Below are 14,947 nucleotides of genomic sequence, written 5' to 3' on the forward strand. Positions count from 1 at the left end.
CCTCAAGTTAAGTTTAATGCGGGCTTCTACATTAAAAACCCTAGCGTTCGCGCATTGCTACGCAAGTTTCTAAGTTTGGGCTCTACGCACAAATCGCGAGGCCATTTATCTCGCATAGAAACTTAAACAATGTCAAACATTGACCAATCCTTGATTTGTTTTTGGTAGTGATGTATAGATGACATTCTCTTTAATTCACAGAAGTTTGACAATTGATCAAGGATGAGGAATTAAAAATTGCGGTTTATGCCCGACTGGACTTTCATGACACTAAATATTTCCATATATCGAAATAAAGCTGTGAAAGAAAAACCCTGGAGCAAGATTTGCACCGTTAAGACATTTTACATCAAACCTTTTCCAACTGTAGGTGGCAGACATGCACTCGTAAACAATAGTGAAAGAAAACAAAGTAGAAGCCCCTCCCAGCTTGTCCAGTGTGAACACAATGGGCTAAGTGCACATTCAAGAATGTGTCTTCTTGTATGTGTGTCACATGTTTGTTGTGAATGTCAACATAAGAGTTTTGCATCCCGGTGTTTTCCATGTATGGTTGAGTTAAAACAATGGTTCAGATCTTGAGATTTGCACATAATAAAAATATAAATGTTATGAAATGTCTTCAAGAATTAATAATAGTAGGTTTCCTTTCAGATTTCATCAGAAAACAGATTTTACAGCCCAGTATGTATTGGAGGCTGGCTCACATGATTCTGTCTCAGCTTCCCTCCATAGTCCAAACACAGATATTACATAACCGACTCAGTTCAAGCCCTCCCTCCCCCACCTGCAGTCAGATGAAGACCGTTTTTGCAGATTTAGAGCCGACTAGTCAGAAAGCAGAACAGCTGTCAATGCCGTATGCATGTCATAAGCAAGGGGAAAGGAGTTCAGAAATCTGTTGAACTGTCTTGTTAACTAGTGTGATGTCTATTAAATGCTATTCATATAGACCTTTTAGTAACCTTGGATTGCTCTATTTTTTTTTGTCTTGTTTTATCTGCAGAAAACCTTTTGGATGCATAAATGTGTTAAAATGTATTTCTTTAGTTAGAGGGTTAATGCAACAGTTCTTGGTCATTTCATGTTGAGACAAAAAGGGCAAATTTAGTTCTTTCTATAATATGTGTATTTTTTTTTAAGTTTTGCTATGTTTGTGGTTAGCATTTGCTGTTGCATTTATTCATCAAAGGCTTGTATGGTTTCTGTATTGCTCTTTTTGTTAGTTTGTTGCAGTCGAGTTGGCTCTTTTACTTCAGTTATAAGACGTGCACATGAGTAAATGAATAGCAAAAGAAAAGCTATAAAACCAATTCAGAAGTGCTGCAAAGCAAAGGTGTTGAGAAGTAAAATAAATTAAATATAAATACTCAATAGTTTTATAGAAATGAATTATTAAAAAAAAAGACATGTTTTTATTTAGTCCTCCTTTTATTTTAGATTGAATATTTAATTTTATGGCACTGTCTTTTATACATTTTTTGGTGGAATACAGTATGACAAGATTATTCTTGGATCGGAATTTCATCAGGGTGCTTGATGCTGTTGCTTAACAGTAAAAATGGAGACTTGCTTTGGTCAAATGTTTCCTTATTTGTTGTCTTTTCTGTGTTTTGGTCGTGTAAGATCTGTGCAACTCAGCAGTCGCAGCTGCTTCTCCTATCAAGTTATTTTCAGTCTGAACAGTCACCAGTGGAGCTGGCTCCAAACGTCACGAGTTAGGGTTTGGACTGTTGTCTGTCTTTGCCAGAAAGATTGAGAATCTTCCCAGCTTTTGATTTTAGTCCAATTTTGTTGTGAATGTGTATAAATATGCAGCATTTTCACAGATAACCCAACGTTTATTCTCATGATTGGGTGCAAGGCTTTTGTAGCAGCACAGGGGGCATTAGCTGGACATGGAAATGTGAGAACTTGATCCCCGGCACCTCCCCCTGTACTTTTCAATTCACACTAGTTGTCCTGATGGCAGAACTCTCACACTGTCCAGCAGAAGGAAAAGAGATATGATTAGAGCAGCTGATCTATCTAAGTTCTAGCCACAAACAAACACTTGACTAAAGTCCAGAGTCAACAATTTTTATGTTTAAGTCAAAAATTAACCAAAGCCTTTTTGAAATAAATTTTTAGTGAGGCAAATAAAAAAATATATTGTACATCTGTGGAAAAAAACAACTTTAGTTATTGTTGAGATGTGTTTAAGTTGGGTCTGAAATCAGGACTTTATGCTACAGCAGAGAAGTTGTTTAACACAAGTGACAAAGTAGCTATAATACCTTTCCACCATCAGACCCTGTTGTTGTTTTGACTGCAAATATGATGCATTATCACTATTTAAGAATCTCCAAACTATGACAGTTACTATGCTACCACTGCATTGCACCCTTCTTTGTGTTATACCTTAAAAAAATAACACTTTTAGCACATTTTTAATAGTTTTATAAGTATGTCTCATTGCTTTTATTTTTTGTTGTCAAACAGCATTTTAAAATTTGGAGAAAAAAAAATACTGTAGTAGCTACAAGTAAATGATCATCAGTTTACTTTTTTATTACTCTGAAACCAAATTATTTGATTCATATCAGCGAAGGTTCTCATTTTTTTCAGGTAACGTGTGTTTAAATTGAGTCTTGGCATCTTCATCATTCAAATGTTTCAAACGTTGATCCAGATAACATGACTCAACTTCAAATTTCAGTCTAAATGTTTGTTTTCTGCCTCGTTTTTTCTGTTTGTCATCATTCTAAGTCTTCCTGTTTGTGTCCATTAACAGATGCAGACCGACGCATTAAAGTCGCCCAGCCTGTGGTGGAGATGGATGGAGACGAGATGACCCGAATCATCTGGGAGTTCATTAAAGAGAAGGTAATCATGTCGTATTTAGGGGTGAAGGGTGTTTGCACAAACACTGGTGTGAGGGTCAGTTAAGCAAGGACTCACATGGGGAAAGGATTATTTAAATGTTCAGTTTAGGGTCAAATATTTAACAGTTTTGTTTTTTGTCTGCGCTCGTTAAAAACATTATTTAAATGGAAGCTTTTTTTTTTTTAAATATGCGACAGATGATAACTTTTCTTTTGTGTGTGTTTTCTTTTAGCTCATTCTAAGCAATGTCGATGTGGAACTGAAGTATTACGACTTGGGTCTGCCATACCGCGACCAGACTGATGACCAGGTCACCATCGACTCCGCCATCGCCACAAAGAAGTACCACGTGGCGGTTAAATGTGCTACCATCACACCCGACGAAGCCAGAGTGGAAGGTCTCAAGCAAACTTTTAACTGCTTTCATACATTTTTATCATTTAGAGCTGTCAAAACACATACATTTACATATAATAATACATTTTACAGTCTGCCACAACTTTGTGACATACTTTGTATGTTTTCTAAAGAGAAATCAGTGAAGTCATAGCAGCTTTAAAGACTAGAGCCTGCAGAATCGTCATCGTTTAGCTCAGGTGTCAGAGCTGTGAGAACATGAAATGTGTCGAGTTTTCAGTCAGTTGCAGCTATCTTCTGCTTGTGAGGAGATAGACATGTTCCTGTAAACAAAACACAAAGACCCTTTAATAGCAGCTGACGTTCTCTGTTAACTTATAAGCCAGAGTTGACATATTTTATTGTGTATCTTTGTTTTCCTTATGGTTAAATACCAGGTTCTTAAAAGTTGTACCTTAAAAAGTCTTAGAGAAATTGGTCTTAACTTTGATATACATGGTCTTAAATTTAACTTGAACAAACTTGTAGGAACCCTGAAACATAATGTGTTTTCTTGCTGTAGAGTTTGGTCTGAAAAAAATGTGGAAGAGCCCCAACGGAACCATCAGGAACATTCTGGGCGGCACCGTCTTCCGAGAGCCAATCATCTGCAAGAACATTCCCAGGCTTGTCCCGGGCTGGACTCAGCCCATCACCATTGGCAGACACGCCTTTGGTGATCAGGTGAGTCTCTATGCACATTTTAGATGGTGTTGCAAACCTTACAAAAGTGAAGTTTCTTTCTGAGCTTCACTTACTCTTTGCGTTTCTTCTACAGTACAGGGCGACAGACTTCGTGGTGGACCAGCCCGGTAAATTCAAGATCATCTTTTCGCCTTCTGACGGAAGCACTCCCAAGGAATGGGAAGTCTTTGACTTTCCTGCTGGCGGTTGTGGAATGGGCATGTATAACACCGATGAGGTGAGATCAAAAAACGTTTTACTGTTTCATTTATTTATTATAAAACTGAGATTTCCGACTCTGTCATTGTGTCTTGTTTTTGGCCTGCCTTGCTACTGTTGTTTGCCTTCATCCACTCAGTCTGTTTGATCAAACAACATCAGAGGTCATCGTCGATGACTTTCATCTCGACAAGGGGAAGGTTGTTAACCCTTTTACAGCTGATAAAGCCCTCAGCTTAGAAAATGTTTGCTCTCTGTCTTTTCCAGTCTATTACAGGCTTCGCACACAGTTGCTTCCAGTACGCCATTGCCAAGAAGTGGCCCTTGTACATGAGCACAAAGAACACCATTCTTAAAGCCTATGATGGCAGATTTAAAGACATCTTCCAGGACATCTTTGAAAAGTGAGGGGATTTTTCTCTAATGTTCTGCACATTCTGTTTACTAAAGTTTTCTAATTGTTCTTTTATGTGCAACTTTCAGGAATTACAAACCAGAGTTTGACAAGCTGAAGATCTGGTATGAACATAGGCTTATTGATGACATGGTTGCACAAGTACTGAAGTCCTCAGGAGCCTTTGTGTGGGCCTGCAAGAACTACGATGGGGACGTTCAGTCTGATATCCTTGCACAAGGTGAGATGCGTTTGCCTCTTACTTGAAATTTAACTGTTTTGCTTGTACTTTAAAAAAACATGTTTTTCTTTTTAGGTTTTGGCTCCCTGGGACTGATGACATCGGTTCTCATCTGTCCTGATGGTAAAACCATCGAGGCTGAGGCAGCACACGGCACGGTGACCAGGCACTATCGTGAACATCAGAAGGTACGCTTCTGTCACCCTCCAGCTCCATATTGATAAAGTATTTCACAGGGTTAAGCTGAAGGGAAGAGTAGGCTTAAGCTGCATTAACTTCCTCCTCAGTTTGCAATACATAGAGCTACACTGCCACCATGTGGTAGAAGTAAAACATGACACGCTTGCTTTAAAAACTTCAGCTTTTTGATTTGACTTTCAGGGGAGACCGACTAGCACAAACCCAATTGCCAGTATTTTCGCCTGGACTCGAGGCCTGGAGCACCGAGGCAAACTTGATGGCAATCCCGATCTCATTAAGTGAGTCGTAGAAACAAATATTTGGGTTCCAAAAGGAGGGAAAAGGAAACTTACTTCTATTTTTTTTATTTCACAGATTCGCCCTGACTCTGGAGAGGGTGTGTGTGGAGACTGTGGAGAGTGGCACCATGACCAAGGACCTCGCAGGTTGCATCCACGGCTTGTCCAAGTAAGTTGTGTAGCGGTCAGCTTTTAAGAATTTGGACATATTTATTTATAAAATATGAAAAATACCTTATTTGGTCTTTCCTAGAGACAGCCACATGACATTTTTAGACATTTCATCAGACTGAACACATATGAATTAAACTTGCTTTTTGAATTAAATCTTTTATTCTTTAATTTTCTGTTTGCACATGAGATGCTTCTCTATGAGGAATTTAAAAATGTTTCTATTTAGTTTGTTCAGTCATTTTACAGTGAACATGTTATTTTTATTCTTTTTATGAGTAAAATATCTTTGACCATTATGTATTTGTAGAGAGATTTTCCATGTCAACAGAAGTAAGGCTAAAATCTCATAACTTAAGGCTGATTATAGTTTCCTTTTAAAGATTCTGCCTTGTTTTCCTCTCATCAGAATACTGGTGAAATTGGTGATATACTGTTAAATTGTCAGTGTTGTGTGAAGCTAATTCATGCAGTCTATTAGAATAACATACGGACTGCCATAATTTCATTTTTTTTAACCGTACTAAAAGCTCATTCCAGTTTTTCAAAAAAAAAAAAACATAAAAAATTCCTGTTGTTGTTTTTATTTAATATATGTAATTTTCTCCTCACAGTAACAGAAATGTTTACCAGAGCTGTCCAGATATGTTCAAATGCTTTCATAAATATATGTTGAGAAAAGAGAAAAGGCAGGCCAAACAAATCGCCTGATAAATCTTTTTGTTATGTAAAAACATTATGCAAATGAGTGGTTTCTTTTGAGCAGATTGGCAGACACGCCGTTATTGTTGCTTTTCCATTTATGGAGCAAACTGCTGTCTTGTTTTCTTTTTTTTAATACTTTGTTTGTTCTGGGATGTCAATTTGGAAACGTCTCTGTGGGTTCTGGGAAATGGCAGCTTCCATTTTCCAGACAAGTTGTACAAAATTATTCCCAAATTGATTAATGACACAAGAGCTCATTAGAGGATATTATGTTTGGAACAATGATTTCATTTATTTTATAGTTGCTTTAGAACGTTTAGTCTAACTTAGGAAACATTTTACAAATATTTTTATTTAATAAAATTAATTTTCTTATTTAAATAATCACTATTACCAATACAGAACTGTATTTGGTTATTTTTTAAATTATTTTTCGAGCTTTAAAAAGTGTTTTTGCACGTTTTTATTCCAGTGTCTGTCTAGTTAAAGACGTGTTACTCCTGTCAATGAAAGCTGATAAAAAGCTTGTGAGACGTTTTTATTTTTTTATCCATCAGATCAGAACGTGGAGCCAGGAGACTTTTTAAGATTCTTAAATCAAATATTGACTTTGCCTTTGGGCTTCAAGTTCAAATTCAACTTTTCTGAATTCTAATAAACTCAGATCTTTGGCAAACACACAGCACACACAAGCTGCAGGATTATTCATCAATATCCAGAAACAAACAAGACTTCAAGCGGTTTAGAAAGCTCCACTTTGTGTGGGCTGTCCATTTCCTTCACATATGTGGTGTGTTTACTCGTTTCTGCAGCTCAACAATTTACTGAAACTTTTCCTTCCAGTCTGGGGGATTGTTTTTGTCCTTGATCGCTTGATTCAGTGGAAACTAAAGGAATGTCACTCACATGGTGACTATAGATCCTTCAAGTCCTAAAATGTTTTTCATTCAATTACATAAAATAAGGCATTGAATTGTCTTGGAGTGTATTCAGACTGGACACTTAAAGTGAACAAGTTTGTTTCCCCTAATAATCTAGGATAAATGTTCAGTGTGAATGCAATCAAGTGGACCCTGACCTCTCTGACCCATCTTTTATGGGGGTCTCGGTTAATTTCCTTTGTAGCATGCCTCCGCTGTACCAAAGTAGCACGTGTTGTGAAATGAGTCTTAAATTTCTCCATGTCAAATCAATTTGACTTTCTGTCATTTAAAAAAAAAACATTCCAGAGTTGTATCATAAGGTCGTGTACGGGTTGTAAATCGTTTAACCCCAGCTAGCTCTCAAAATAGGAAAGTGATAATTGATGGAGAAATAGCTTGAAAATTTGAATTATTTGAAGGGGCTAAAATCCAAAATTGCAAAGCAATCTGCAATGATAAGTCATCCCACTCAACTAATTTTTATCTTTTGTGAAATAGTTCCCTGTAGACTTTTTAATTTTGATGATGTAAAAAGTCTGTCGTTTTTTAGAGACACATTTTCTTCAGGAGCTCATCAGAAAATTTCCCAGCATTCATTTTTCACTCTTGCCTGCAAGCTTACAGCTTCTCACAACCCAAAGTTAACATTAGCGTAGCAAAAAAAAAAAAAAAAGAAACGATGAGAAATATCGGAGGGATGCAGTCGTGCAATTTTGAAAATGAGAAACATTAAGACGTTAATGCATTTATTTGTCTGCATCAAAATCAGAGCAGAGAAGGGCGACTATGGCAGTTTCTTTATCACTGACCTAAGCAGGTTTTAACTGCTCCTGATCACGATTTGATTATAGAAATACTCAGAAAAACAGTTTTAATCTTGAATTATTTTACATATATGTTCTCAATCATGAGAAAAATGCTACAAGAACATGTTAAAAACAGTTTTCATTGGTGTGGGTCTTTAAATGTATCTTCTGTAAATTGCATCAAATTTTATCTTCTTTTAAATTATTTTATCCTCAATATTGTCAGTCTCACTTCATAACTGATAAGGATTCAATAGTACAAGTGAGCTGATGATGTAAAAAAATTATATATATTAATTTGAAGTATTTTGGCTGTGTGATCCTTCATCAGACATGCACACTGACAGCACTGATATTGTTTGTGTAAATATTGTCATAATACTACATTTACACCGAGTTGTCACTCCAACTACCAGGCGTTGGATCTGCACTAAACGGTCCTGCTCTGTCCTGTCTTTCCTTTTCAGTGTGAAGCTGAACGAGCACTACGTCAACACCACAGACTTCCTCGACGCCATCAAAACGAATCTGGATAAAGCTCTCGGCAAGTGAAGGACTCGGAACGCGGTGAACCTGAAGATGGCAATGTCACTCTTCTGTTTTTGTACCTCATTTTTAACTTAAAAAAGGTCAATAAATCCACTCCAGAAGACAAATGCTATCTGTAGGATGATTTAGAGTTCTTATCTTATTAAATGGTTAAATTATCCTTCTCACTTGACGGTCCCTAACTACCTGTCCATTCTTGTGCAAGGTTTTATTTTTGTAAAATGTACTGTATTCAATGCTGTGTAATGTCTTGAGCGAGACTGAAGCCTGCATCACACATGCGCCAATAAAATCTCATTTGACCCATCGTTTGTGTTCTGTTTGTTGAATAAAACCAGCGGTAATAGGGGTTAAAAATGCTCAAAGGTAAATAAATTTATTATCTTACAGTATTTCCTGGTACACAACATTATACATACAACTCTATTCATTTCATTTGAACACTAAAATCTAATACAGAAAGCTGTTTTCATGTTTTTCTCTTTGCATCATCACTTAAAAAGGAATGAACACAGAAGCTGGACAAATTATTTTCTTTTAAATGCGGTATATTGACATTGCGGATGAACATTTGTCTGGAAATTTGAGGTTTGAAAAGCCAAGCAGAGTGGGAAATGAATATATTGAGCATTTCCAAATCATTTTCCAGCAGGTCTGCGGCCTTGTCACATGTTGGGAGGTTGTCGTCCATCACCTGAGACCGGTGTTCGGCGTGATGGATGGCGTGCTCTCGCAGACACACCGGGGCACTTAATATTTCTGTCTACCATTTTTTTTTTTTAGCACAATTCTTGTTGATTCACCTGCTCAAAAAAAGAGGAAAATGCCGCAGTCGTATGGAGAAAGAAGAAACGGAAACTCGTCTGACAGACTTGATCCAGTTCTTTGGTAAAGGGGATTAAAAGGGCTGAAAAACATTCCACCAAAACAGATACATTCACAGATCAATACAGGTTGATGCTTTTTCATGTAGACGCTGAGAATTGTACAACAAATCACAGGATTCCAACCAGACGGAAGTCGTTTTTGTCGACTTCTTCACAGTATAAATCAAAGTGAATGATTAACCTTTGGCAAGTGAACAAACACTTGATCCTTTCTCCCCCCCTGCTGCCTTCTTTCACATTATGCCAGCAGACTGACAGAATGGGATTGTCTGAAAATGTAAGTGCAGGGTAACTCGAACAGTTACTAAAGATGTGCTTCAATATCCTAACTCTGATGATTTTCTAATGCCAGCATGTAACATAGATTTATTTTTTTACCTAAATAGTTCTATTTTAGATTTCCCTTTTTTAATATAATATGCAAGTTTTAGATGAAAATAGGAATTAGATAAAATGTGTATTTTATTTTATTTTTTATTCCAGTGCATAATGATGTGCAGTTTGCTGGGCCTCCTCGCATCCTTTAGGAGGAATCTGAGCCTTTGACAGCAAAAAAAAAAATATTGTCTTGGGTCTCAATTTAAGTTTGAGGACAATTTTGGTAGTTCATGCAGTGCTGAAGCGCCCTGCACTCTTCCCGTAGTACTCCATTTGAGACAGTTTAGCCACGTCTGGTGTGTTGTTGTTGTTTGCTCGGTTTTCCCGCTCGCTGAACTCCAGGCTTTCTTCCTCGTAGTCCTCGTGTCCTTCTGTCTCTTGGGGGGGTTCTGATGAAGAAGAAAAAAGCACCAATATGATCCCTCATTGGCCTTAATAGCATACGCAGAGCTTTTCTTAAAGACATATGGCCACGCGGATGACAGACAGACAGACTGAAGACTGCCCCCTCCTCTGCAGCACTGATAGACGCTGGCAGGTCTAATCCAGGCACTGCTATATTTACAAAACACACGGAGGCAGCGGCAGGAAGACATTCAGCCACTAGACCATGTCACACGCTCAGTCGGAGTGAATTAGGAAGGAGGTGAGTGACGACAATGTGACAGGCCGCCCCTCTGCAGCTCATAACTCGATTTGTTTCCATGATTACAATGAAAGTTGCTCACCGTGCCCATCCATCGTGGTGTCCATGATACCGTGTTTAACCTTCATGTGTCTGCTCAGGTTGCCCTTCAGGTTAAACTTGCTGGTGCAGTAAGGGCACTTGAAGGGCTTGCTGCCAGCATGGAGGTGCATGTGACCGAGGAGGTTATACATTCTGTTGAACGACTTCCCACACACCTGAAAGGAGCCCAGGGGTCAGCACACCTCAAGCTTACAGCTTTAAAATGAAATAGACAAAAAATGTGCTGTACACACCTTGCATTTGAAAGGCTTCACTGGGAGGTGGACAATCATGTGCGTCTTCAGGGTCTGCTTCTGGACAAAGGTCTTGAAGCAAACGTGGCACTGGAAGGGCCTCACGCTGGCGTGGATCAACATGTGTCGCTTCAGGTTGGCGGACAGGGTGAACTCTCTGGCGCAGACGTCACACTTAAATTCCTTCATGCCCTGAGGAGAGAAAATGTCATTTAGGCTTCGAGTTTCCCTGAATCCACCAACTAGATTTGTACGTTTTCATCCTGATTTTTGATTAAACTCGTTTGCTTGAACAAGATTTGAATAATTGTCCTAAAGGTGTCTTTTTTGTGCAAAAATAGGATGAAAAAAGGTTTTTATCTGAGATAAAAGAGCTGCAATACCACGAGAACACATGGATTTAGGTGGGGCCGGACCCAAACAACAGAAGTCAATGCCTTTGAAGACTGTTTACAGAGTAACTGGTTTTGGAGAAAAGGTCGTGCTTGTGTGTCCTCACTCTTTCATGAAGATTCATACAACGCACGTTAAGTAAAGCTTCTACTTTTGTATTAACATGTGTGTACATTGATATCTTTAAAGTGAATTATGTGGGAGCAGAAATGACTTCCTTCTGCCATGTTCTGTACCTTGTGAGTGAGGGCATGCTGTCGAAGGTGATGGATCTGGACAAACTCCATGCCGCACTCCGGACAAACATAAGGCCGCACGTTCTGGTGCTTCATCAGGTGGTTCTGCAGCTGGCTGCGGTAGGCGAAGGACTTTTGGCATTCTGTGCACTGGTACGTGGTGGGGCCCTGATGGCTGGTTAAGTGTCTCTTCAGGTGGGCGTAGGTGGGGAACTCCAGACCGCAGTGGGTGCAGACGTGGCACTGGCCGTTCTCGTGCTTGTTCTCGTGGGTCCTCAGCTCGCTGGGGTAGGCGAAGCCGCGGCCGCAGAAGCGGCAGCTGTACGGTTTGACATCCGTGTGCTGCAGCATGTGCCTCTTGAGGTGGCTGGTCTGCGTGAAGGCCTTCTCGCAGACGGTGCACTTGTGGGGCCGGGTCCCCTGATGGGTCAGCAGGTGAGTCTGGAGGTGGCTGGGCTGCTTGAACAGCTTCCCACAGTGCAGACATTCGTGAGGCTTAATTCCATTATGGCCCAATATGTGTGTGACCAGATTATACTTTGATGTGTAGGACTTCTCGCACATGCGACACTTCCAGCGCTTCAGCCCCTCTCCCACGTCCACGCAGTACGACTCATCAATCTGCACGTTGATGTCCAGCCGGTCGATTTGCATTCGTCTGGCGAGGCCCTCTGGGTCCGACCACAGCATGGCCTGCCCATTCTCCTCATACTCTCCTGGCATCTGCATGTCAGAGGAGGACTCATAGGCCACTTCATTTGAATCATAATACCGATTCTCCACAGGACTGCTAGTTTCTGCAGTCGTCTTGAGGTTTAGTGCCTCTTCTTCTTGTTCTTCTTCAACCACCAGCTTCTCTTCCTTCTTCTCCACCTGCCTACTCGAGCTGTCCTCTTGTTCTTGCTCTGGCTGTCCGTCAGACTGAGGTCGGGATGTCTCCCTCACACACGAGACGCAGTTTCCACAGACCCGTTCTTCTTTCAGTGAACTTTGTTGGGCGACTTGATCCTCCGGCTTCCCCGAATGATGCCTGCTGTTCATGTGAACGCACGACGGAGGAGGTTCAGACTCGCATCTTTCTCCTTTCACCTGAGCTGGCGCTGGATGTAATTGAGCATCAGGTTCTTCATCAGTCCTCGGCCTCTTTATCCTCCCACGGGGACCCGGCCGCCTTTTCTCCGGCTCCAACTCCCCAGCAGGCTCAGCCAAGTAGTCTCCATTGGCCCCTATGAGCTGGTCAGCGTACTCATACTCAACTGGCTCAGTCGGAGGAGGGGGGCACTCCCTGGACTCCCCTGTGTAAAAGCCATTCGGGGCAATAGTGGCTCCAAATATTTCATTCTGGGAGATGAGACCAAGAACAGCAGCCTGAGCCAGAGACAGCACAACCACGGGTTCTGTCTGTGTGCCCACGTCCACGTGACCCTCCGTCATCTTTGGGTAGGTCCGCACCAAGTGTCCACTCTCTTCTTCCTTCAAAGAAAAAAACATTACAAATTAACAAATGGCTACATTTCTACTCTCATTAAACAACTTAATTTTCAGTTTTTGACAGCTTCCTATGTTCCTGTTTTTCACTACACTGCCACATTCTGACTTGTGATTTTTGCCCTGAATTCACAGAACATTAGATTGAGGAGATAAGGCAGATCTGCGTTAGCGCCACACTTCCTTCCTTGACAGGCTCTCGGAGTAATAAAGAACACAACAAGGGATGCAGGAAGCTGGCTTCCGTGGACTGTCCTCAGCACTTCCTGTGGGGTCCTGGGACAGCTTGGCAGTCCAAATCAGCCCATCACTTAAAGCAGAGTGTGTCATTTTTAAGGAGGCAGGTCTGAGTTTAAGCAAACTTGTTTTAAAAACTTACCATGTGGGTATACTTCCTTAACAAGATCAGCTCGTTCAGATAAAAGTGTAGCTTTCAGACTGAAAATGTCTGAAAGCGGAACCGGAAAAGTGTGTTTTAAAGGAGAAGTGAGCTCTGCTGCTGCTTGAATTTTCTGACCATCAGGAAAACGTAGATTGAGACGCTGTGACCCCCTGGTTTCCTTTTCAGACTGCGTTCTATTCCTCACCTAAGAAATTGCTGCTTCTTCTCCTGACACTACGCTGAGAGAGAGAAAAAAACAGTGGATAATAAAAGAAGAGGAGGAAGAAAAGAGAAGAATAAAGGTGTATGTGTGTGAGGGAGAGACCTGGATGCCCTGATAAACACGTCATTTATAATTACTGCTTTTAAAGTAGTCAGACAGAGGCAGACTGTGTGTTTGTGAGGGAAGGAGAATGGGTTTGAAAGCCCTGTGAGTGTGTGAGAAAAGAGAGTGAAAGAAAAGAGATGGAGGTAGGTATGAAGAGAAAGAGAAAGAGCTGTGGGCGGAGGGAGGAGTGGAGGGAGGGAGGGAGAGAAATGAGATGGAGGGGCTGAAAGATAAAGAAAAGAGGGGAAGGGAGGGGAGGGAAAGGGGAATGAGAGATTGAGCGAGTATGTGAGAGAAAGGAAAAGGAGAAGGGGTGTGAGTGTTGGGGGGGCAGAAAGACAGAGTGAGTAGTGAGAAAGAGGTGGGGGGGGGCTGTAAAGAAGAAAAGGCACAGCAAAATGAAAGAGAAAAAGACAAATGAGAAGGTAATAACTGTGAGACGTTTAAAGTTGAAAGACAAACAAGCAGAGGAGAAGGAAGCAGCACCGCTCTTCTGGAAGAGATGTTCCCGCCGCAGCACTCCTGTGGAAAAGTAGTCCTGCTTCTACACACAAACACACAACAAAAAAAGTGCGAGCACCTCATAAACAAACTGCACAACAAGTAGCTGGCCACCCTCTTCCTCCTCCTCCTCCTGCAACGCCTCCAACCAACTTCCTGCGTCCGTGTGGGTCCCAAACTCACCACATTGTTCCTGGAGTGATGTTTGAGGTGTTTCAGGGATCTCATCCTTCAGGAGAAGTGAGTGAAGTAAAAAAATCCTCCTCCTATTTATATCTGCGGGAGAGTGGGGCGGTTCCACGGCTCATCCTCCTCCTCCTACTGTTGCTGTTATCAGAACTGACTGTGCCTGCCTGCCCCCCCCCTCTTCTCCACCGGTCCTCCACCCTACCACACACACACACACACACACACACACATGCAGCATCACCCCATTTCTTTCTCTTCCTCCCACCCTCTCCTTCCCATCCTTTTCTGTCTTCTTTTCTCTTACAAACAAACACACATCTTATCTTCCTCACTACATACAATCCAGCGTGACCCTTCAGCACACATTTCTCTAGTTCCTTTCTTTATGACACTTTTTCTTTTCCTTTTTTTAAAGGAAAAAAAAATCTTTTTAAAAACATATTTGTGCATGCAAACATTTGTAGAGTGTGTGTACATTGAGCCACGCGACTGCAGACTGTGAGCACACTCCCACTGTGTGGACTTGTCAGTGGCACATTTGCTTTAAAGGAAAAAAAAAATTAAAACTTTCCTAAAAGTGAGGAGTTTCAAACTAGATTGTAAGTAATCAACAGCAGCCGGGCTACAGTACACCGTCTGACAGACTGAGAAAAACAAAGAGTGACAAAAGAAAAGAGAGGGAGAAAGACAGACGTGGGGGAGAAAAGAATAAGGAAGAAAGAAGCCTAAGGAGGAGGAGGAGGAGGAGGAGG

At 40.9% G+C, this 14,947-nt stretch overlaps 2 protein-coding genes across 4 annotated transcripts in view; one reads left to right on the forward strand and one right to left on the reverse strand.

Moving 5' to 3' along the window:
* Positions 1 to 8,740, forward strand: part of idh2 (isocitrate dehydrogenase (NADP(+)) 2) — a 10,896-nt gene extending 2,156 nt beyond the window's left edge. The window contains exons 2-11 of the mRNA XM_024282647.1: positions 2,774 to 2,865; positions 3,098 to 3,263; positions 3,785 to 3,945; positions 4,040 to 4,183; positions 4,432 to 4,568; positions 4,648 to 4,799; positions 4,875 to 4,987; positions 5,181 to 5,278; positions 5,355 to 5,447; positions 8,351 to 8,740. Of these exons, the coding sequence (XP_024138415.1) occupies positions 2,774 to 2,865; positions 3,098 to 3,263; positions 3,785 to 3,945; positions 4,040 to 4,183; positions 4,432 to 4,568; positions 4,648 to 4,799; positions 4,875 to 4,987; positions 5,181 to 5,278; positions 5,355 to 5,447; positions 8,351 to 8,435 (1,241 nt within the window). The 3' untranslated portion in view covers positions 8,436 to 8,740. The remainder of the gene's footprint in view (positions 1 to 2,773; positions 2,866 to 3,097; positions 3,264 to 3,784; positions 3,946 to 4,039; positions 4,184 to 4,431; positions 4,569 to 4,647; positions 4,800 to 4,874; positions 4,988 to 5,180; positions 5,279 to 5,354; positions 5,448 to 8,350) is intronic.
* Positions 8,741 to 8,782: 42 nt separating this feature from the next.
* znf710a (zinc finger protein 710a) lies at positions 8,783 to 14,890 on the reverse strand. 3 transcript variants are annotated; one of them, XM_024282643.2, is made up of 5 exons: positions 14,190 to 14,890; positions 11,308 to 12,780; positions 10,679 to 10,870; positions 10,426 to 10,600; positions 8,783 to 10,086 (listed from the first exon to the last, which is right to left on the reverse strand). In XM_024282643.2, the coding sequence occupies exons 1-5, from the start codon at positions 14,232 to 14,234 to the stop codon at positions 9,926 to 9,928; spliced, it is 2,046 nt and encodes a 681-aa protein (XP_024138411.1). In that variant the 5' UTR covers positions 14,235 to 14,890; the 3' UTR covers positions 8,783 to 9,925. The 3 variants fall into 3 exon arrangements, with proteins under 3 accessions (XP_024138411.1, XP_024138413.1, XP_024138412.1); XM_024282645.2 differs by having other exon boundaries at positions 14,086 to 14,890; XM_024282644.2 differs by lacking the exon at positions 14,190 to 14,890 and adding an exon at positions 13,175 to 13,688.
* Between the last annotated feature and the right edge of the window lie 57 nt (positions 14,891 to 14,947).

Source organism: Oryzias melastigma, linkage group LG6 (genome assembly GCF_002922805.2).
Source record: "Oryzias melastigma strain HK-1 linkage group LG6, ASM292280v2, whole genome shotgun sequence".
Lineage (NCBI taxonomy): Eukaryota > Metazoa > Chordata > Actinopteri > Beloniformes > Adrianichthyidae > Oryzias > Oryzias melastigma.